The sequence below is a fragment of the Neovison vison genome, chromosome 7, assembly GCF_020171115.1.
Source record: "Neovison vison isolate M4711 chromosome 7, ASM_NN_V1, whole genome shotgun sequence".
Lineage (NCBI taxonomy): Eukaryota > Metazoa > Chordata > Mammalia > Carnivora > Mustelidae > Neogale > Neogale vison.
The window spans coordinates 35,148,863-35,172,780 of record NC_058097.1 but is presented as its reverse complement, the minus strand read 5'-3'; the positions used below and the strand labels follow the sequence as shown (position 1 = coordinate 35,172,780).

General features: G+C 35.8%; 1 protein-coding gene across 1 annotated transcript in view; it reads right to left on the bottom strand.

Annotated features, from left to right (window-relative positions):
* ITFG1 (integrin alpha FG-GAP repeat containing 1) overlaps window positions 1-23,918 on the bottom strand; it is a 297,293-nt gene that overhangs the window by 147,396 nt on the left and 125,979 nt on the right. The window contains exons 9-10 of the mRNA XM_044256211.1: window positions 7,795-7,889; window positions 5,185-5,357 (exon numbers count right to left, since the gene is read on the bottom strand). Of these exons, the coding sequence (XP_044112146.1) occupies window positions 5,185-5,357; window positions 7,795-7,889 (268 nt within the window). The remainder of the gene's footprint in view (window positions 1-5,184; window positions 5,358-7,794; window positions 7,890-23,918) is intronic.

Genomic DNA, 23,918 nt, shown 5'->3' with positions numbered 1-23,918 from the left:
AAAGGAAAGGAGAAGTATCATTCATGCCAATGGGCCTCAAAAGAAAGCTGGGGTAGCGATTCTCATATTAGGTTAGTTAGATTTTAAACTAAAGACTGCAGTCAGAGATACAGAAGGACACTACATCATTCTTAAAGGGTTTATCCACCAGGAAGATCTTACAATTGTAAATATTTATGCCCCCAATATGGGAGCAGCCAACTACATAAGCCAAGTGTTAATCAAGATAAGGACTCTTATTGAAATGAATACATTAATAGTAGGGGATCTTACATGCCATTCTCAGCAACAGCGAAGCAGAAAATCAACAAAGAAACAAGAACACTGAATGACACATTGGGGCATGTGGACTTCATAGATATATACAGAATATTCCACCCTAAAACAACAGAATATTTGTTCTTCTTGAGCGCACATTCAACTTTCTCCAGAATAGACCGCATACTGGCCCACAAATCAAGGCTCAACTACTATCAAATGATTGAGATTATTCCCTGCATATTCTTAGACCACAATGCTTTGAACCTGGAACACAACCACAAGAAAAAGTTTGGAAGAAAAGAAAGAGGACCCAACTTAATAAAATTATGAAAGAAAGGGGAGAGATCACGACTAACACCAAGGAAATAGAAATAACCACCAGAAACTATTATCAATAGTTATATGCCAATAAATTAAGCAACCTAGAAGAAATGGATGCATTCCTAGAAATCTATAAACTAAATAGATAAAATAATAAATATAAAGACTGAATCTGGAAAAAATTGACTACCTGAATAGACCAATATCTACTAACAAGATTGAAGCAGGGATCAAAAACCTCCCAAAAAACAAGAGCCCAGGTCTTGACAGATTTCCTGGGGAAATTCTACCAAACATCCAAGGAAAAAATAATACCTATTCTCCTGAAGCTGTTTCAAAAAATAGAAACAGAAGGAAAACTTCTGGACTCTTTCTGTGAAGCCAGCATTACCCTGATCACCAAACCAGGCAAAGATCCCATCAAAAAGGAAAATTTCAGACCAATACTCCTGATGAATATGGATGCCAAGATTCTCAACAAGATCCTAGCTAAAAGGATCCAACAGTACATGAAAAAGATTATCCACCATGACCAGCTGGGATTTATCCCTGGGTTGCAGGTGGTTCAACATTCGCAAATCAATCAATGTGATAAAACAAATCAGTAAGAGAAGAAAGCAGAACTACGTGGTCCTCTCAATTGATGTAGAGAAAGCATTTGACAAGATACAGTAACGTTTCTAATTAAAACGATTCAAAGTATAGGGATAGAGGGAACATTCCTCAACTTCATAAAATCTACCTATGAAAAACCCACAGTGAGTATCATTCTAAATGGGTAAAAGCTGACAGACTTCCCTTTGAGATCAGGAACACAATGAGGATGTCCATTCTCGCTACTGTTGTTCAACACAGTACTAGAAGTCCTAGTAACAGCAATCAGACAACAAAAAGAAATAAAAGGTATTCAAATTGGCAAAGAAGAAGTCCAACTCTCTCTCTTTGCAGATGACATGATACTTTATATGGAAAATCCAAAAGACTCCACCCCCAAACTCCCAGAACTAATACAGCAATTCAGTAATGTGGCAGCATACAAAATCAATACACAGAAATCAGTTGCTTTCTTATACACTAACAATGAAAATATAGAAAAGGAAATTAGAGAACTAATTCCATTTACTATAGCACCAAGAACCGTAAGATACCTGGGAATAAGCCTAACCAAAGAGATAAAGGATTTGTACTCAAGGAACTATAGAACATTCACAGAAGAAATTGAAGAAGACACAAAAAGATGCCAAAGCATTCCATGTTCATGGAAGAATAAACATTGTCATAATGTCTATAGTGTCTAGAGCAGTCCATACTTTCAATGCCATCCTGATCTAAATTCTACCAGCATTTTTCAAAGCGCTGGAACAAACAATACTAAAATTTGTATGGAACCAGAAGAGACCCCAAATTGCTAAGGAAATGTTGAAAAAGAAAAACAAAACTGGGGACATCATATTGCCTGATTTCAAGCTTTACTACAAAGCTTTGATCACCAAAACAGCATGATACTGGCACAAAAACAGACACACAGACAAGTGGAACAGAGTAGAGAGCCCAGATATGGACCTGCAACTCTATGGTCAACTAATTTTCAACAAAGCAGGAAAAAAATATACAGTAGAAAAAAGACAGTCTCTTCAGTACATGGTGCTGGGAGATTTGGATAGCTATGTATAGAAGAATGAAACTTGACCATTCTCTTTCACCATACACAAAGATCAAGTCGAAATGGATAAAAGATCTCAACGTGAGGCAGGAATCTATCAAAATCTTAGAAATTAGGCAGTAACCTCTTCAACATTGGCCACAGCAACTTCTTTCAAGACATGTTTCCAAAGGCAAAGGAAACAAAAGTAAAAATGAACTTTTGGGACATCCTCAAGATCAAAAGCTTCTGCACAGTAAAGGAAACAGTCAACAAAACAAAGAGGCAGGCCATGCAATGGGAAAAGATGTTCGCAAATGACACTATAGACAAAGGGCTGATATCAAGATCTATAGAGAACTCCTCAAACTCAACAACCACAAAACAGATAATTATGTCAAAAGATGGGCAGAAGACATCAATAGACACTTCTCCAAAGAAGACATACAAATGGCTAACAGACACATGAAAAAATGGTCATCATCATTAGGCATCAGGGAGATTCAAATCAAAACCACATTGAGATACCATGTTACAGCAGTTAGAATGGCCAAAATCAACAAGACAGGAAACAACAAGTATTGGAGAGGATGTGGAGAAAGGGGAATCCTCTTACACTGTTGGTGGGAATCCAAGTTGGTGCAGCCGCTTTGGGAAAATAGTGTGGAGATTCCTTAAGAAATTAAAAATAGAGCTACCCTATGACCTTGTAATTGCACTACTGGGCATTTACCCCAAAGATACAGATATAGTGAACAAAAGGGCCATCTGTACCCCAGTGTTCATAGCAGCAATGGCCACAGTTGCTTAACTGTGGAAAGAGCCAAAATGTCCTTTAACAGATGAAAGGCTAAAGAAGATATGGTCCATATATACAATGGAATATTACACCTCCATCAGAAAGAATGAATACCCAACTTTTGTAACAACAAAAGAATGGAAGAGGAGGAGACTATGCTGAGTGAAATAAGTCAGGCAGAGAGAGTCAATTATCACATGGTTTCACTTACTTGTGGAACACAAGGAATAACATGGAGAACACTGGGTGGAGAGGAGATGTGATTTGGGGGAAACTGGAGGGGAAGACGAACCACGGGAGATTGTGGATTCTGAGAAACAAAGGGAAGGTATTGGATGGGAGGGAGTTAGGGGTTGGGAGAGCCTGGTCCTGGGTATTAAAGAGGGAACATATTACATGAAACACTGAGTGTTTGCATAAATGATGAAGCTTGGAACGCTGAAAAAGTAAAATTAAATTTAAAAAATTGCTTCAGACACATAGTTATGAAGCATGATGATCATGTCCCTTGAAAATTCCACATATATAACTTAGAGCAATTATAATTTCAAATCAAATCCTTAGAAAATTTAAGTACAGACTGTCCATAATTTTCTACAATATTTAGGGACACTCACTAATAATATATGTTCCTCTAAAAATCAGATTTCTAGATGACATTGTTTGGTGTTAAAAGCAACAATATATCTGTCGTCCGCCCCCCCCCCCCCCGCGCCAGGGAAGTTGTTTTGCATCATGTGCCTGGTAGGAAATGTGAAGCTGAATCATCATTAATTCCAGAGTGAATTAATGCACAAAGGAAAAACTATGTAGATAATGATGCAGGAGATAGTAACGAATAAGGGCCAAAAAATATAATTAATCATAGGAAGAAAACAATAAGGTAGAAAAATTTAGGAAGAATCTTATGAACAGAATCTGCAAAGAGTCAGTCTAATTATAAATTTAACCATGTTGGTTTATTTACTGGTACCTGTCCTTAAGGAAAAAAAGGAGTTGCAGCACTCAAAATCACTGATAATGTAGTAAATATACATTTTATGTATATGAATAATATCAATAATCATGTTTGAATTTTTGTGCAGTTATAAACAAACAACACTAAGGCAATATTCACTAAAAGTCTATGCGAGCTGGGTACTCACTAATTCCTTCACTTATTTTTACTTCGTTTAATCTTCACTACAACTGCAAGAGACAGATACAATTATTACTCTTGTCTTACAGATGAGTTCATGTACTGTGCCTAAGGTCAGATGGGTGATAAGTGGCTGGACTCAGACTGAAGCCGAGGTTCAACTCTTAAGCATGATGGTTTTCAGTCTGAAAATGTAACTGGGTTATTTGGTTTTAAAAATTTTGGCCTTACAGGTGAAAAGGAGTAAGAGATAAGGCCTCCTTTATGGAAAGAGTAAGTCACAGGAATAAAAAAAGGACTGTATAAGGAATATTGGTTAATGGAATTGTAATAGTGTTGTGTGGTGACAGATGGTAGCTGCACACTTATGCTGTGCTTGTGTGGCACAATTATGCTCACTTGTGGTGAGCACAGCATAATGTATAGACTTGCCCAATCACTAGGTTGTACACTTGAAATTAATGTAACATTGTGTATCAACTATATTCACATACAGAAATTAAACCAACAAGGAAATAAAATTTCAACTATTTCCAGGAAAAATAATCACACAAAAAACAAAGAGTACAATCACTCTGTCCTCTGTATGTGCCTCTATTATTGAATGTAATACAGATATTTCAGTATTTGCTTTCCAGCTTGTCTCTTATCTCCAGAATGGAAGCTTCCTGACTGTAGGGATCGTGTGTAATTACACATAAAAAAGGCTCAGCTAATATTTATTGAATTGAATATTAAATTGTACTCTTTTTAAAGAAAAAAATTTTGGCCTTCTAAAAATAAACTATTTTTGAATGAAAAACATTTTTCAAATTTTTGTTTCTGTTCTACAGAAAATAAATTTGTGGAAAAGAACAGGTATTCTAAGCCACTGGAAATTTAGTTATGACATAAGCAATTAGAAACCAAACTTATCATGTTCCTTATTTAAGGTACTCTACCATATTTAGGAGCTATTCAGTTAACAAAGTATCCAACCAAAGAATTTCCACAAATATTTCTCAATTGACTTAATTTCCATACCTTCCAGATGTATTCTTAAGTATGGCAAGTGCATCTGGATAGCCATCCATGTTATAGTCTCCAATATGAAGGGTAATTGGAAGTGGTATTTCAGTTGGTCGTTGTTCATGCACAAATGGCACAAAACCCCAGAGTGTGCCCTTGTTGCTGAACTCCTGTAGGACTGGAACCCACTACGGAATAAGAGGAAAAAGATTAGATTTTACAGTTACTTAAAAAAAAAAAAATTCACCATTTGCAAAACAATCTATTAAAAGTCTTCATAAGCATCATCTTACTTAAACTTCTTTATCTCTACAATCTAAGGATATTATAATTTACTTTGATGAACAGATAATTCATACTTTAGAAAAAATAAAGTGCCATTTAAATTTCATCAGTAATCATTTTTCCTTGAACTGGTACAATAGAGTCTTTGAAAAATTTTCACAAAATCACAGAATCTTAGGTTTGAATTGATGCTGATTCCTATAGTTGACTCTCCCCATTTTAAAGCTGTATTGAGTGGAAATGTAATTTCAAGAATATTTTTTAATGATTTATTTACCTATTTTAGAGAGATAGGTACCTATTTTAGATAGATACCTATTAAATTTAAATAGATACCTATTTTAGAGAGAGAGAGAGAGAGAGAGAGAGAATAAGGGGGAAGGACAGAGGGAAAAGGAGAGAGAGAATTTCAATTAGACTCCTGCTGAGAATGAAGCCCAGCAGGGGGCTCGATCTCAAGATCCTGAGGTCATGACCTTAGTGGATACCGAGAGTTGGGGCTGAACCCACTGAGCCACGTAGGCCCCAGCAAATGAATATTTTTTTAAATGAGAGCAAACTGTAATATTATCTAGTACTGATGTCCTTTCAGAAGGATCAGCTTAGGAAGAAGGAAGATGATAGAATCTCCCTTGTTCCCCTGTTTTGCCTTTTATACATGATGATGACTTCAGTCAATATCTTCAGAGCCAAGAGTTCTGAGGTTCCCTGAGAACACCAGCATTGAAGAAGCTCTGCCTGTCCAGGGGGATGAGCTTTGTCACCAAAATAGCTTAGTAAGTTCTTTATTTTTATATTGATTATAATGAAGAGACCGGAGAGAATAAAGTTGATTTCAAAAAGAGCTTTTGGAAATCCATTTCTCTTTTGAGTACCCTAATCCACTCAAGCTAATGCAAAGTAAAAATCTGAAGAGAGGAAATCATACCATTAAAATTATAGATACGCCTAAAATTAGTTAAAAGTATGAATACTGGCACACACCCTAGAGATGTTCAAACCAGCGCAGCTGGCTTGAAATGACAGCAGGCTAAACAGGTTTCTTTTGAGCAGGTGACTCTATATGGCTTTAAGTCAAATGATATTAAAAATGGTTTCTTGAAAAGGGATTAGTACATTGGGCACCCCAAACATATTCTAGGTTTTCCAAAGAAAGCATAACTTGCCAAAGAAAAAGAGAAAATAAAGCTAACAATAAATACATATTTATAGGAAATAACTGTTTAAAAAAACTCATTTACATCTTAGATTAATTTTTCAATCTTTCCTAAGAGCAAAAAAATATTATTTATCATCAAAATGTTTTAATGATTCATTTGACTTTGAAAAAATAGTTGGTTTTGTTTTGGAAGAAGATGGGAAATTTCACAAAATGCTGTTATCACAAACTTCTGAAAAGGTTGACAGTTTATTAGTGAGGATAAAGTGTTCTTATTAAGGTAAATGTATTAAGGTCTAAAAAGTAAAAAGATTCTTTATTAATATGACATCCTTAATAGTCACCAAAGAACTGTGACATTTATCTTCCTAGAGAGAGATGACTGTATAATTTGAAAATATTCTTACAGTAGTCTGTTGCTTGAAGCCAGGCTATAATTACTATGTTTACTTATACCTATGAAACATGATTAGGTGTTACTTGATCTCATGTTTTCAGTGATTAAAAACTTAAAAAAGCTTAAGATAATAAAATTTATAGGTACAGAAGCTAAATGTTTTTAGACTATTGACTGTATGAAGATTTTTCTTTAGTGTTTTACCATAAAATGTGGTTTCCTGTAAGGGCAATAATTTCTTACCCTAAGACAGAAAGCAAAACTGAGTAATTCCAGTACTATAATAATACTGGTTTTCTCTGGTAGTACTAACAATAAGGAAAAATTTTCAGTGTTACAACCTATCACTGCCATAGTAATCTGTGGATTCTAAACTCTTTATCCATAAGCTATAGGTAAAAAGTTAGTTTGAAAGAATGAAACAGATCTATTTAGCACAAATAAAGACAAGATTAGCCTTGACAACAGATGTGATGTTCTTCTCCATAACCTTTTGTTATAGTTACAGTGCATTTACCAATATTCCTAGCCTGTAAAATGCTAATGGGTCATTTAATTACAGGACTAAGACTGGTCTTCTTCACCAGAAATGATTATAACAGTGCTTTCCCTCTCAATAAATAAACACAAAAATATTCAAATTTATTTCATTAAATTAAAATGAGGAAGTTAATAATTTGTATAGGGTTTCACTGTGTTCTGCTTATTCAGATACTTTTTCTAATTTCTGAAGATTTTCTTTAAGAAGGTAACTGTATTGACATTAAAAAACAAGCTGATATACCTGTTTCGTTCCAGATCTTGCTAAGTAAATGATGCTTTTCTGGCAGTTTTTATCTTCACAGCCTGGCAGTAAGTGATCCATGTGTCCATCTCCATCTGCCAAAAGAAAATTTCAAGAGTCCATTAACAGCTACAAAATAAAGTGTTCTTGTATGGCAGATTACATTTCCTATTTGTTCAAAGTCTGCATCAATCTGGGTAAATGAAAGAAATTGATGTATGACTTTGTTATAAATGTGATTCAATTAAAACAATTACTCTGGCCCTTGCCATCTATTACCTGGATTGTGTCTTGTTTTAAATTGCTCACTTTTCTGTAGTTAAATATTTATCCAATGTTGGGAAAAAAACCCCAGTTCAGGCTTTAATGTTAAAATCATCAATTTTTAAACAATGTGGCTTTTGACTTATTTACATAATTATCATTGCTGCTGCAGGAGAAAAACAAGCATGTCAATAGTAACTCATTATTATATGGCTTATTTTAAATGTGTCTTTACATATAATTTATCTTCACACATTCTCTTAAATATCTTTTACATAGTATCAACTTCAAAAGTTCTAAAGCTCTCAGCACCTTGGCTTTTAAAAGCCATCAATAAATTTTTACCAATAAAAAGGCAAACGAAGAGAATATAGATGTCATTTCCAGCTGACTGGATTTTGAAAAGCTGCACGATGGGGGTGCTTGGGTTGCTCAGTTGGTCAAGTGTCTGATTTTGGTTTAGGTCATGATCTCAGGGTTTTGAATTCTTTTATTTTTGGTTAAAGATTTTATTTATTTATTTATTTGTCAGACAAAGAGAGAGAGGGAGAACACAAGCAGGCAGAGCAGCAGGCAGAGGCACAGAGAGAAACAGGCTCCCCGCCGAGCAAGGAGCCCCATGCAGGACTCAATCCCAGAACCCCGGGTTCATGATCTGAGCCAAAGGCAGCAGCCTAACCAACTGAGCCACCCAGGAGTCCCAGGGTCTTGGAATTTTGTCCCACTGAGCTCCCTACCCCCACTCCTGTTCTCTCTCCTTCTCTCAAATAAATAAATAAATAAATAAATAAATAAAATCTTAAAAAAAGAAAAAAAAAACCTCACAAAACTGCACAATGTTTTGCAAAGACCTTCAGAAAAGAGGTTACTGAAGAACCTGGAATCAATTCCTCTAATGGTCTCTCCTACCTACTGCCCCTTACCTGATAAGGTTTAAGATTTTGATGTCCTAGAGTTAAATTGCTATAGTGACATGCATAGTTGAATAGTCATTTAGATTTTAAATTTTGTGTTGTTTCATTCACTCATTTGCTATATTAACATATAATGTATGTCTGAGACAAGCGCCCTCAGTTTGAAGAAGAGAGTAAAGATTAGCTATAGAGAAATACTCTTTCACATGTAGGCTTATATATTAAGGAAATATAAAATTTTATCAAGCCTATCCTATCTTCAGTAATATATTCAAAAGGGAAAAAATAATTTTAGGATGAGTGGGCTGAAAATCTAGTCAATGGAAGTTTACCACAGCAAGGAAAAATAAAAGGTGCAGCATAGTGAAAAATAAACTTTTAAAATTTAATTTCATGGTTTAGTTACTTATGACCCTTACAATTAATATCATTAGTGATAATAAACCCTACACAGAGGAGTAAAACCTTAAGTAAAAATAGTTGAATAATGGAAGTATGGAGAACATCTGCAATTTGACAGTATATAGATTCGGACTATTGAGAAAGAAGTTGAGAGAGAGAGATGAAACTCTAGGCAGGAATACTTGGAAAGGAAAAGTCTTATCAAGGGCATCAACATATATCATAGTTAAAGATAAATAAAAAAAACAGCTAGCCAAGTAAGAATGAATTAAATACAAAATATGATTTATAAGCAGGATCTAGGAAGATCACAGACTTCATTAAAAGCCAAGCCATTTTACTGCCAATTAATGGGGGGACAAATTAGAAGACCATTACTAAGTCTCTGCCCTTCATTTTTACCCCATAGCAAAATACTCAGGTTAGATTCTGATTTACACTTTTATTTTTTCCTACTTCCTTTCTTCTGAGTAGCTTCCTATTTCCTACAAGTATTTCAACTATGAGGTGGCTGATATTTAATGCTGGCAAAAAGCCATCTAATAAACATACAACAAACTCGTGATAATTCCTAATCATACCTTTTAGTATAAATTATCAACAATATTTTAGATATGGTCATGGCATGGAGAACTTTATCAGAGAATGTCTTCCTTGTGCTGTCAGTGTTATTTTTTGGTATCTAGAGGAAGTAATAGAAAAGCTGTCTGAGAGTCCAACTTCACACCCAAAGGAAATTTTAAGTACAAAGTTATTAATTCCTGGGTCTTCTTTAAGGAATGTGTCCAAGTTCAGAGACTGATCCTTCCATCAGCATGACTTCTTCATAGTCACATTATTTCTTAGAGAGTTTGCTTAAATGAATACTAGTTGAGTAGAACAAGTCGTGACATGACAAGTCATGACAGTCACACTATGAGTGTGTAATGGTGAAGAATACAATGCATGCTAATAAAATGTGGTGCTACTGCTTTAGATTGTGCTAAATGGCATGCAGCTTTACTCACTATTGCATTTAGATTATCAGAGCTGATGTCAAGAATGTTAAAAAGGCCAAATGGATCTAAATATGATCATGCAGATAGTTTTGACCTTATGGACACCCTGAAAGAAATGCAGAAGTTCCCAACCCTAGGTGTATACTTTGGACTATAATTTGAGCATTTTCACCACAGAGGTTGTACCAATAAATGAATTATCAAATATTCCGATTTTTGCCACTCTGATAAGTGAAAATGATATTTCATAGTGGTTTTAATTTTTGGTTTTCTTATTAAAATGTTATTGGTCTTTTTCCTGCCAATTTGCAGGAGTCATTCTACATTAAGAAAACTATTCTTTTGTCTGTGATTTATTAATGTTTTTCTTTATAGCATCTAGGTTTTCCTTATAAGTTAAAAGAACTCTGAAATTCATAGACTTAGGGACATTATTTTTGCTTTTAGGTCTTTGATTCACCTTGAATTTATTCTGGCTTTAGCTATGAGTTATGATTCTACTGCACTTTTTAATCCAGTTATTCCATACCACCTACTGAATGATCTAGTTTTCACGAAACTCATTATCTCTGTATTATTTTTCTTTATCTGTAAAATGATCAAAAGGAACATAATTTAGCTACTGCAAAGGGTCATTGAGAGGATTAAATGTGGGGGGAAGAATATGGAAAATACTGTAAAACAGTAAATAACCATAATGGAGTACATTATCTCTCTAAACATCCTTTATCACTACGGTATGTTGTGTGTACTTAGGACAGTGGTATACTGTGCTTTGAAGGAGGCAATAGAGTAAAAAAAGATGAGTAACTTCTAGAAGGACACACTGATTTTTCTTTAGAGTTCTCACTTCCAGGACACACTTAACGCTTACAGTAGGAAACACCGAAACATCTGGTCACGGAAAATTAAAGTAACAATTTAGGATTTGAAGAATGTTACTCCATAGATGGAGAAAAATATATAAGTAGAATGGTAGAGTATTTAGATCTATAACCTGGAACTGTTGAGTTCAATAACAAAAACAAATCAGTAATTTCTGAATTACAGAGTAGAACAAGTCATGACAGCTCAAATGGGGAATAAGTCAAATGACTCCTTCCACCATCTGGAGAATTTACTCATGGATGGCTATAGCATGAGCAAGATATAAATATCACAAGTCATACAACTAATTAATGTTAGAAAGTTCTAAATAGAATTCAAGGATTTAACTTTTAACATTGGCAACACAAGGCTGAAAGATTTCTGTACAGAGCCTTTAAAACTGAATTTTTTGCTAAAAGACCCAGAATTTAAGTAGAAGTAACATCTTCCCCATCACATTTGTCAACAGGCATGTGAGACATATGACAGATAATGTATTCACATATTAAACTACATTTTTTGTGATTCATATAAAACTGGAAATACACTTGCTAAAATAAAAAACCATTTACTGAAATAGCATTTCCTTACTTCCATTGTAATATATGAAATATATCCCTCTATATTTTTCAGAACACATCATTAACATACTGAAATTATTGACACAGAAATAATTTGAATCTTAAACAAAACCTAATACAATAGCCAAATTAGGCTTTCCAAGAAAATAAAACTCAGGCTTTAAAAATAAATGGTGATATATATATATAAAGAGGGCATGAATGAAAATATTTAATTTCTTCAGCTTTTTAAAAGAAGTTCATAAACCAAAGTATGACAATGGGGGACCACTGCTATATTATTTTTAAAAATGAGGAAAAATGAATAACATATTATCACATTAACATGTGAAATGTATAGTTAATTTCTTTAAAATATTCATTTTTAAAGGACAAAATGACAGAATTATGAATACATACATCAGTTTACTTAATTTTGTTTCAGATTTTGAATAACATACAGGTTGATTTTTAATTGTGTTCATATAAACACAGTATTAATATAGTTATGTGGTTAAAGATGAGCCTCCAAAGTGCCAGGGCCTTAACAATTTCACAAATAAGAAACATATATTGTCAAAGGATATAAATATGATCAAAACAGAAAAATTATATTTCTTTAAGATGCTGCTGGTTACTATCAGACATGGTAATGCTGGAAAGCATGAGGTAGGACCAAAAATACACAAAGTGAATCAAATCTGCTTTAATATGTTTAGGCTTTGTGAGTAGATAGTCATGAAACAGGACTTTTATGACAGATTTCTCCTGTCAATTCTATTACTTGTTTTAATTGATGATACAATATTTTTTGTCATTTCAATACCTAAGTATCTATTAGGCTTTAATGACTTCAGGATACTCATCTTCTGATGCTTTCTGTTTTGCTGAATATACTAGTTCTTTGACAACTATGTCTTAGAAGTTTTTTTTCCTTACTAAAAATTTTATAAAAAAGTCATAGCATATTCCACTTTCTCTTTTGAGTTTTCCTTGCTCTATTATAGGAATAGAGGTAAAAACCAACTGTTTTGGTGAGAAGGATGTAATAGGGTAAAGAGGCCTAATTCCTGCCCAGTCACCACTAGGAACACAGTAGTGGAAATGTCTCCTAAACATTCTGCATGGTAATGATCTTGTTTATTTTACATTTGAAACTAGGAAGAGGGTATGGGGAGGAAGGTTCAATATTATTTTTAAGATTCTTATGATTAAATCTACAATTCTGTACTTATTATTTTGTATTATCAAATATGTTGTGAAATTATAATTCTTTTATGTTTTGTTACCAAAAATGAACACTGTACATTTATTTGTGCATGGATATAGTAAAATTTTTACATAATGTTCATGCATCATTTGAAATGAGAAGGAATATTCCTATTAATAATGCATTAAGCATTTTGAATATATCTTTAAATATCAAACCATATATTATTTAAAACCATGTTGGCAACATAGTAGAAAAAAGTCTACTCTATTTGTTATATAAATGATTAGCTTACTTTGACATTCTTCTTATTTTCCACTGTGTTGAATAATATTTAAAGAGTATTATTTTCTCGATTTATTTCAGAGTGCTCCCAACATAATATGAAATTGTATGTGTGGGGATCATTTTAAGGTTAGCTCAATTTAAATGAAAGTGATTAAAATTTTCTTTCATGTCTTTAATCCTAGTAATAAAGTAACCTATCAAGACAAATTATCAGCCAAGTCAACCTGTAATCTGAATTCTAAAATAAACGAGAAGCTGAAACAAGATCCTATATTTTGCTTTATAAATTTATTAATGTTTGTGGCACAGGGGAAGGAAAGGTGGCTGCTAGTCTTTTCCCGTCAATACAATTCTGCATCCAAAATAAGGCCTTTACTTCAAAAGAACAAAACACATTTAGGGCGCCTGGGTGGCTCAGTGGGTTAAGCCGCTGCCTTCGGCTCAGGTCATGATCTCAGGGTCCTGGGATCGAGTCCCGCATCGGGCTCTCTGCTCAGCAGGGAGCCTGCTTCCCTCTCTCTCTCTCTCTCTCTGCCTGCCTCTCTGTCTACTTGTAATCTCTCTCTGTCAAATAAATAAATAAAATCTTAAAAAAAAAAAAGAACAAAACACATTTAAATAATATGAAAATCCACACTTGCAAAAAGGGCAGCAAATGATTCAAACTCTTGTTTTGATAAGAATAAGGAAGCAAACAATGATAGTACAAGTAAATTAGTTTATTTAGTAAGATATTTATACTCAAAAAGCTTTAAATAAATGCTAATAATTAAGTATGTTATATTTGGTCAGAGAACAGAATCAAAATGCGTATGACAAAAGTTGTCCCAGAGAATTCTTGGGATACGTACACATGTTTGGGTGTAGTAGAAAAGACAATGGATTAAGAATGGGAAAGATTTTGCTTTTAAGATTGTTTAGTTACTAAGGTACTTGGCCAACTCAGTTTTTTCAACTGTAAAATGAAAAGGCTAGGTTCCATGAGATTCTAAAATGTCCATAGAAGAGAGAGAGTTTGACTTCTTCATTACCAATTTGGATACCTTTTATTTCTCTCTGTTGTCTGATTGCTGTTGCTAGGACTTCTAATACTATGTTGAACAAGAGTGGTGAAAGTGGGCATCCTTGTCTTGTTCCTGATCTCAATGGGAAGGCTGCAAGCTTTTTCCCATTGAGGATGATATTTGCTGTGGGTCTTTCATAGATAGATTTGATGAGGTTCAGGAATGTTCCCTCTATCCCTATACTTTGAAGCGTTTTAATCAGGAACGGATATTGGATTTTGTCAAATGCTTTTTCTGCATCAATTGAGAGGACCATGTGGTTCTTCTCTCTTCTCATATTAATTTGTTGTATCACATTGATTGATTTGCGAATGTTGAACCATCCTTGTAGCCCAGGGATGAATCCCACCTGATCATGGTGGATAATCTTTTTTTTTTTTTTTTAAGATTTTGTTTATTTATTTGACAGACAGAGATCACAAGCAGGCAGAGAGGCAGGCAGAGAGAGAGGAGGAAGCAGGCTCCCCGCTGAGCAGAGAGCCCGATGTGGGGCTCGATCCCAGAACCCTGGGATCATGACCGGAGCCGAAGGCAGAGGCTTTAATCCACTGAGCCACCCAGGCGCCCCCATGGTGGATAATCTTTTTAATGTGCTGTTGGATCCTGTTGGCTAGGATCTTGTTGAGAATCTTAGCATCCATATTCATCAGTGATATTGGTCTGAAATTCTCCTTTTTGGTAGGGTCCTTGCCTGGTTTGGGGATCAGGGTAATGCTGGCTTCATAGAAAGAGTCTGGAAGTTTTCCTTCTGCTTCAATTTTTTGAAACAGCTTCAGGAGAATAGGTGTTATTTCTTCTTGGAAGGTTTGGTAGAATTCCCCAGGGAATCCGTCAGGTCCTGGGCTCTTGTTTTTTGGGAGGTTTTTGATCACTGATTCAATCTCGTTATTAGATATCGGTCTATTCAGGTTGTCGATTTCTTCCTGGTTCAATTTTGGTAGTTTATATTTTTCCAGGAATGCATCCATTTCATCTAGGTTGCTAAGCTTATTGGCATATAACTGTTCGTAATAACTTCTGATGATTGTTTCTACTTCCTTGGCGTTAGTTGTGATCTCTCCCTTTTCATTCATAAAGCTGGCGGCATCACCTTACCTGATTTCAAGCTTTATTACAAAGCTGTGATCACCAAGACAGCATGGTACTGGCATAAAAACAGACACATAGACCAGTGGAACAGAGTAGAGAGCCCTGATATGGACCCTCAACTCTATGGTCAATTAATCTTCGACAAAACAGGAAAAAATATACAGTGGAAAAAAGACAGTCTCTTCAATAAATGGTGCTGGGAAAACTGGACAGCTATATGTAGAAGAATGAAACTCGACCATTCTCTTACACCGTACACAAAGATCAACTCAAAATGAACAAAAGACCTCAACGTGAGACAGGAATCTATCAGAATCTTAGAGGAGAACATAGGCAGTAATCTCTTTGATATCAGCCACAGCAACTTCTTTCAAGATACGTCTCCAAAGGCAAAGGAAACAAAAGCGAAAATAAACTTCTGGGACTTCATCAAAATCAAAAGCTTCTGCACAGCAAAGGAAACAGTCAAAAAAACAAAGAGGCAACCCACGGATTGGGAGAAGATATTTGCAAATAACAGCACAGACAAAAGGTTGATATCCAGGATCTATAATGAACTCCTCAAACTCAACCCACACGAAACAGTCAAACACATCAAAAAATGGGCAGAAGATATGAACAGACACTTCTCCAATCAAGAAATACAAATGGCTATCAGACACATGAAAAAATGCTCATCATCATTAGCCCTCAGGGAGATTCAAATTAAAACCACATTGAGATATCACCTTACACCAGTTAGAATGGCCAAAATTAACCAAACAGGAAACAACATGTGTTGGAGAGGATGTGGAGAAAGGGGAACCCTCTTACACTGTTGGTGGGAATGCAAGTTGGTGCAGCCTCTTTGGAGAACAGTGTGGAGATTCCTCAAGAAATTAAAAATAGAGCTTCCCTATGACCCTGCCATTGCACTCCTGGGTATTTGCTCCAAAGATACAGATGTTGTGAAAAGAAGGGCCATCTGTACCCCAATGTTTATAGCAGCAATGGCCACAGTCGCCAAACTATGGAAAGAACCAAGATACCCTTCAACGGATGAATGGATAAGGAAGATGTGGTCCATATACACTATGGAGTATTACGCCTCCATCAGAAAGGATGAATACCCAAATTTTGTAGCAACATGGATGGGACTGGAAGAGATGATGCTGAGTGAAATCAGTCAAGCAGAGAGAGTCAATTATCATATGGTTTCACTCATTTGTGGAGCATAACCAATAGCATGGAGGACAAGGGGCGTTAGAGAGGAGTAGGGAATTTGGGTAAATTGGAAGGGGAGGTGAACCATGAGAGACTATGGACTCTGAAAAACAGTCTGAGGGGTTTGAAGTGGCGGGGGGGTGGGAGGTTGGGGTACCAGGTGGTGGGTATTATAGAGGGCACAGCTTGCATGGAGCACTGGGTGTGGTGAAAAAATAATGAATACTGTTTTTCTGAAAATAAATAAATTGGGAAAGAAAAAAAAAAAAAAAAAAAGAATAAAATGTCCATAGAAGAATCCATAGAAGTTAAGATGGTGGAGAAGTAAGAGGACCCCAGGCTTTCCTTGTCCCTTGAACACAGCTGCATTGAGGTCAGATCACTTGGAACACCCAGCAAATTGATCTGAGGATTGGAAGAAGGATCTCCACATTTGGAGGGAAATAGTGTGCCAGGTGGGAGGTGCATGGAAGTGAAATGGGGGAGAGAAAAACTGGATGTGGCAGAGGGGAGGGAACCCTTTTTGCGGGAAGAGGAAAGATAGAGAAAGAGAAAAAGGTTGAGAGAGTGTGGCACTGGGTTCACACAGGAAGAAAACCTCTCCAGACCACAGACTGGGGAGCCAGGAGAACTGAGTGTTGCAGTATATTTTTGCAAAGAGTGTGTTCTCTGAGGTTTTGGAAGTATGAGACTTTCACCAGAGGTTTGGTTCACACTCCTGGGGAAAAGGAGGGCTCTGGTCCAAGAGTGCACAAAAACTTGTGTAGGGATCTTTTGGGTTGCACTGGAAGGGATCGTTCCCCTTCCTGGGATACAACAGGAAAAGGGTACATTGCTTCTTCAAGTACAAAAGACCCTGTAGGCGCCAACATGTGGCCTTTCATCAGCAGGGCACAAAGTGCGCAAGAGCGGGTGGATAACCAGGACACTGCTTTTCCAGGTGCCACACCATAAGATTCCATGCACTGAGCAGGTGTGGGGTGGTTTTTTGGGGACAAAGGTCACTAGTCACAGTGCAGCAAAACTTTATTCCTGATGAGCAAGTGGGTCAGTGCTGTGTTGGCTCCTTTAAGATATGGAATTTTAAATCCCAGCTGTGACAAAGATAAAACCCAGGAGACTTGTGGTGTTAAACAGCCCTGCTTTTCTGTGAGGGCTTCCTGAATAGCAGCAGCGGGTTGGGGGGGCGGGGATGAGAGTCCTTGTCTGGGTTGAGAGAGTGGGGTGCCATTTTTACCTTATCACCAACAAAGTGGGACATCAGAGAGCAGCATAGCAGTCTCAGTGGAGGTGGGAACCTCTTAAGTCAAACACCATACCTCCTGTGCTTGGCAAGTGCATTTTTACTGGGGCAGGAGTGACTCTCCCTGCAGACTCTCCCTGCAGCAGGCCTCTGCCCCAGAAGACCAGCAAAGGCAGCGTGCTGCATGCACAGAGTTTACTGATCAGTGCTTCAAAACATCTCTTCAGTTCTGGTGAAAATAAGACCAGGCTATATTTTAATTTTTTTCCTTATACTTTTTTCTTTTTCCTTTGGAATTAGGCTTTATAGGATTTTGTTAGTATGCTTTTTTGTTTACTTTTCTCTCTCTTTTTTTTAAATCAGGTTTCTGTTTTTCTTTTCTCCCACCCCCTGCCACCCGCCACTTTTGGAATCAGGCTTACAGTTTTTTGACTTTTTAGTTTTTTTATTCCTTTTTCCTTACTCTCTATTTTGGATCAGGCTCCCCACACCCAGGCTTATTCTAACAAACAGATCAAAAAACACCTACATAAAGGTCCAAATACTCCTCACTACAACAAGGAGGAACTCTGCAGAGGACTAACCTGTGGGAAAGAGCAGCCAAAACACAACAGCAGAGTACACAGAGCATAGCATCAGAAACATTTCCTGAATGAACAGGCCCTGGACAATGCAAATCTTCTTTTAAATATAGCAGTACTTTGAGTTGCAGGAAACATAACAAGCTTCCATAACACACAAGAGACAGAAATTTAGCCCAAATAACAATTATAGAGGAATTCTCCCCAGAAGAAAGGTCAGAGGATATCAAAGCCAGGGACTTGCAAAAACAGATATAAGCATATACCTCAACAAGGATTTAGAACAATGGTTTTAAGAATACTAGCTGGACTTGAAAAAAGCATAGAAGACACCAGAGAGACTCTTGCTGCAAATATAAAAGACCTAAAAACCAGACAGGCTGAAATAAAAATAATATAACTGAGATGCAAAACTGGATATAATCACAAGGAGGACTGAAGTACTGGAGGAGAGAACAGGTGATATAGAAGATAAAATTTTGGAAAATAATGAAGTGAAAAGAAGAGAGAGGGAGTGAAAAACCATTAGATCATGAATATAGACTCAGGGAACTCAGCAATTTGATAAAGTGAAATAATATTCATATCATAGGAGTTTCAGAAGGAGAAGAGCAAGAAAAAGGGGCAGAAAGTTTATCTGAACAAATTACAGCTGACAGCTTCCCAAATCTGGGGAAGGATATGAACATAAAAATCCAAGAGGCAGAGAGAACTCCCCTAAAAATCAACAAAAACAGGTCGACACCATGGCATATCATAATGAAACTTGCAATATACAAATATAAAGAGAGACTTCTGAAAGGAGCTAGGGACAAAAGGTCTTTAACCTACAAGGGGTGGACACATAGCAGCAGACCTGTCCACAGAAACTCAGCAGGCTAGAAGAAAGTGTCATGATATAGTCAATATACTATATGGGAAAATATGCAGCCATGAATACTCTATCAGGCTGTCATTCAGAATAGGAGAAATAAAGAGTTTCCGAGACAAGCAAAAACTAAAGGAGTTCATGACCACTAAACCAGCTCTGCAAAAAATATTACTCTGAATGTAAATGGACTCAATGCTTCAATCAAAAGACACAGGGTATCAGAATGGATAAAAAACCAAGACCTATCTATGTGTTCCTTACGAGAGACTCATTTTATACCCAAAGACATCTCCAGATTGAAAGGCAGGGGATGGAGAACCATTTATCATGCTAATGGACACAGAAAGAACTGTGGAGTAGCCACATTTATTATCAGACAAACCAGATTTTAAACCAAAGACTATAAAAAGCGATGAAGGAGGATACTATATCATGATAAAGGGGTCTACCCATAAAAAGATCTAACACTTGTAAATTCTTATGCCTCTAACTTGGGAGTAGCTGAACATACACATCAAGCAATAACTAACTTAAAGCAACTCATTGATGACAATACAATAATACAATACAATAATAGGGGACATTAACACCCCACTCACAGCAAAGGACAGATCATGTAAGTAGAATGTGGATTTAACAGATATATTCAGAGCATTCCATCCTAAAACAGCAGAATACACTTTTTTTTCAAATGCACATGGAACATTCACCAGAATAAATCACATACTGGGGCACAAATCAGGACTCAACCTGTACAAAAAGATCAAGATCATACCATGCATATTTTCATACCAAAATGTTATGAAACTTCAAGACAACCACAAGGAAAAATTTGGAAAGACCACAAATACACAGAGCTTAAACACCATCCTACCAAAGATTGAATGGGTCAACCAGGAAATTAAAAGAATTAAAAAAAATATATGGAAGCAAGTGAAAATGAAAACACAACATTTCAAAATCTTTGAGATGCAACAAAGGCAGTCCTAAGAAGCAAATATATAGCAATACAGGCCTTCCTCAAGAAGCAAGACAAGTCTCAAATATATATTCCAAATTTATACCTAGAGGACCTGGAAAAAGAACAGCCAAGAAAGCCTAAAACCAGTAGAAGAAGGGAAATAATAAAGACTAGAGCAGAAATCAATGGTATAGAAAAACAAAACAAAATAAAACAAAAACCCCAGGAGAACAGACCAATGAAACTAGAAGCTGGTATACTGGAAGAATTTAAAAGAATGATAAACCTTTAGCTAGACTTACCAATCACTAATAAAACAGGTGAGATCACAATCAACACCACAGAAATACAATCATAAGAGAATATTATGAGCAATTATATGCCAACAAATTGGGCAATCTGGAGGAAATGGATAAATTCCTAGAAACATATAAACTGCGGAAAAGGAAACAGGAAGAAATAGAAAACCTGAACAGACCCATAACCAGCAAAGAAAGTGAATAAGTAATCAAAAGTCTCCCAATAAACAAGAGTCCAGGGCAAGATGGGTTCTCAGGGGAATTCTACCAAATACTTAAAGAAGAACCAATACCTATTCTATTGTCCACAAGGGCCAAAATATGGAAAGAGCTCAGATATCCATGGTCTGATAAATGAATATAGAAGGTGTGGTAGCTATATATAATGGAATATTACTTAGACATCAAAAAGAATGAAATTTGCTATTTACAAGGATGTGGATGAAACTAGAGTGCATTATGCTAACTAAAATCAGTCAGAGAAAGACAAATTCCATATGATTTCACTCATATGTGGAATTTAAGAAACAAAACAGAGGATCATAGGGGAAGGGGGTAAAAATAAAATAAGATAAAGGCAGAGAGGGAGGCAAGCCATAAGAGACTCCTAAATACAGGGAACAAACTGAGGGTTCATGGAGGGAGGTTAGTTAGGGGATGGGGTAATTGGGTGATGGGCATTAAGGAGGACACTTGACGTAATGAGCACTGGATGTTATACACAACTAATGAATCACTAAATTCTACTGCTGAAAGTAGTAATATACTATATATTAACTAAAATTAATTTAAATACATCTAGAAAAAAAAAGATGCTTTATACACAGTATTGTATTACAGAAAAAAAATGTTGAAATAAAATGCCATGCACAGGGGTTCCTGGGTAGCTCAGTCAGTTAAGTGTCTCCCTTTGGCTCAGGTCATGATCCCAGGGTCTTGGGATCAAACCCTGCATAGGGCTCCCTGCTCAGTGGGAAGCCTGCTTTGCCCTCTTCTTCTGCATGCTGCTTTCCCTGCTTGTGCTCTTGCTCTCTTCCAAATAAATAAATAAATAAATAAAATCTTGAAAACTAATGCCATCCACAGTCCACTTTCACAAAGGCCACAGTATAGTTTCATAGCATAGGCTCAGGTGTCACAGGGACCTGGGTTCAAAACTTAGGTATCACTTGGTAGCAGTGCAACTTTGGGCAAGTTACTTGCCATTTCTTTGCCTTAGTTTTTTTTATCTATAAAGTGCACATTACCTGAACAGTTCCTTGTAAATATTAAATGATGATAATCATGATGCTAGTAAGCATTCACTGAGTGTTTACTATATTCAAGAGTTATAAATTTTACACATATATTATTTCCTTTAATATTCCTAACAAATCTTATTGTTTTGTTTTCCTATATTGTTACCTCCATTTAACAGAAGAAGAAAAAAAGTTATCAAGATTAAGTAAGTAACTTGCCCATAAAGAGTGAGTTAGTAAGAGGCAGAACCAGAATACATAAAACCCAGGCAGACTGACTCTGAAGCCCCTATTCTTAGACACTGCCCTTTGCAAGATGCTTGGCACACTGAAGCTTAATAAATGATAGATATTGTTCATATGATGAACACTCAAAGGGGTAACATGCTGATACTAAAATGTCAAAGATTATTGCTTTTACATAAAACAAGAGTCATCTCTCCCCCCAAAATAAGAAAGGACTATGGTTATTTTGTTTCTTCTGGAGAGAATGAATGAGGATCTTACCTCCAAAAAAGGTCGAAGATGGCTCCGGTTAAAATGAACACTGATAATAACCACTTGCAACTTCTGCCTAGGCACATCTTTCACTGAAAAATGTATCCTTGGGAAATTCATATTTGAGATACTTTTATAACTGGCAATATTTTAATTAGACATGGGTAGTTTAGAAGTATTAGTAAAGAATAAATTTGAGAAATATATGGACTAATATAAAATCTTCTTTTGGGGGGCGCCTGGGTGGCTCAGTGGGTTAAGCCGCTGCCTTCGGCTCAGGTCATGATCTCAGGGTCCTGGGATCGAGTCCCGCATCGGGCTCTCTGCTCAGCAGGGAGCCTGCTTCCCTCTCTCTCTCTGCCTGGCTCTCCATCTACTTGTGATTTCTCTCTGTCAAATAAATACATAAAAAAAAAATCTTAAAAAAAAAAAAAATCTTCTTTTGGAAAATATACTCTAGTCAGGTTAATTTTAAATTTTCATGAAAAACGTATTTTAGAGGATTTTAGTCATTTGGTTGTATAATCAATGAGCTAATTAGCACTTTTCTCAGAAGATAAACATCTTTAATTCCCTTCACAACTATGGAGTAGTTATAATTTCCATTGAGTACCATATTTTATTTATGACAGCTTTAAACAACCAAATATGCATCTTTATAAATACTGAAGAAGTTATTAGGTCATCAAGCTCTCACATCTTGGCTCCCTATCTTTAAGAAGTTCATTTTCCCACCTTATCATATTAATAAAAGATTCTTCTACATGGAATGTCTCAAACAGTGCTGGCTTGTTCTGGTTCTGACTGAGTTTTGTTTCATTGGCTGACTGTGAGCCTCTTTTCAGAAGGATGAGCAAAGATGAAATAAACACTGGTAACAGTGATAATACCTACTCTCACAAGATACTCATTTTTGAGATTAAAATCTTTATTATTCATCCTTTTCAAAGGAGAAATAGGAAATCAGACTTATAAAGTTGCTAAGTTCATAAGCGAAGTGAACTAAACAATGAATTCTATAGTAATCGTGATGTCTAATTATGTCCTTGGCATTATTAAAAGTAAAATAATCTACTTAATAAGAGGTATAAAGAGCCCTCATAACACTGGTGTTTAAGTCACATATTTTCCTAATTATTAATCCCTTTATTTTAAATAAAATAAGATATGAAAGTGAGTCTACTGCTTCTGTCTTCAGAGAAAAAGCAATATAAGAAAACAGTTTGAACAAAATCTGATAATCTAGATGAACAAATTCTGAGAAATGCACAAATTACCTAAACTGACTCAAGAACAAAGAGAAAATCTCATCAAACCTATAATAAGTAAAGACTGAATTATTAATCAAAAACTTTACAAGTAAAAAAAAAAAAACAAAGCACATAGCTTCTTTGGTGAATTTTACTAATATTTACAGAATTAACACCAAATTCTCAAAACTCTTCAAAACAATAAAAAGAGAGGGAACACTTTCAAGTTCACTGTATGAGGCCAGAAGTACTCTGGTTTCAAAGTCAGATAAAGACATCAAAAGAATGTTACAGATCATTATTCCTTATGTTTAGTGTTGCAGA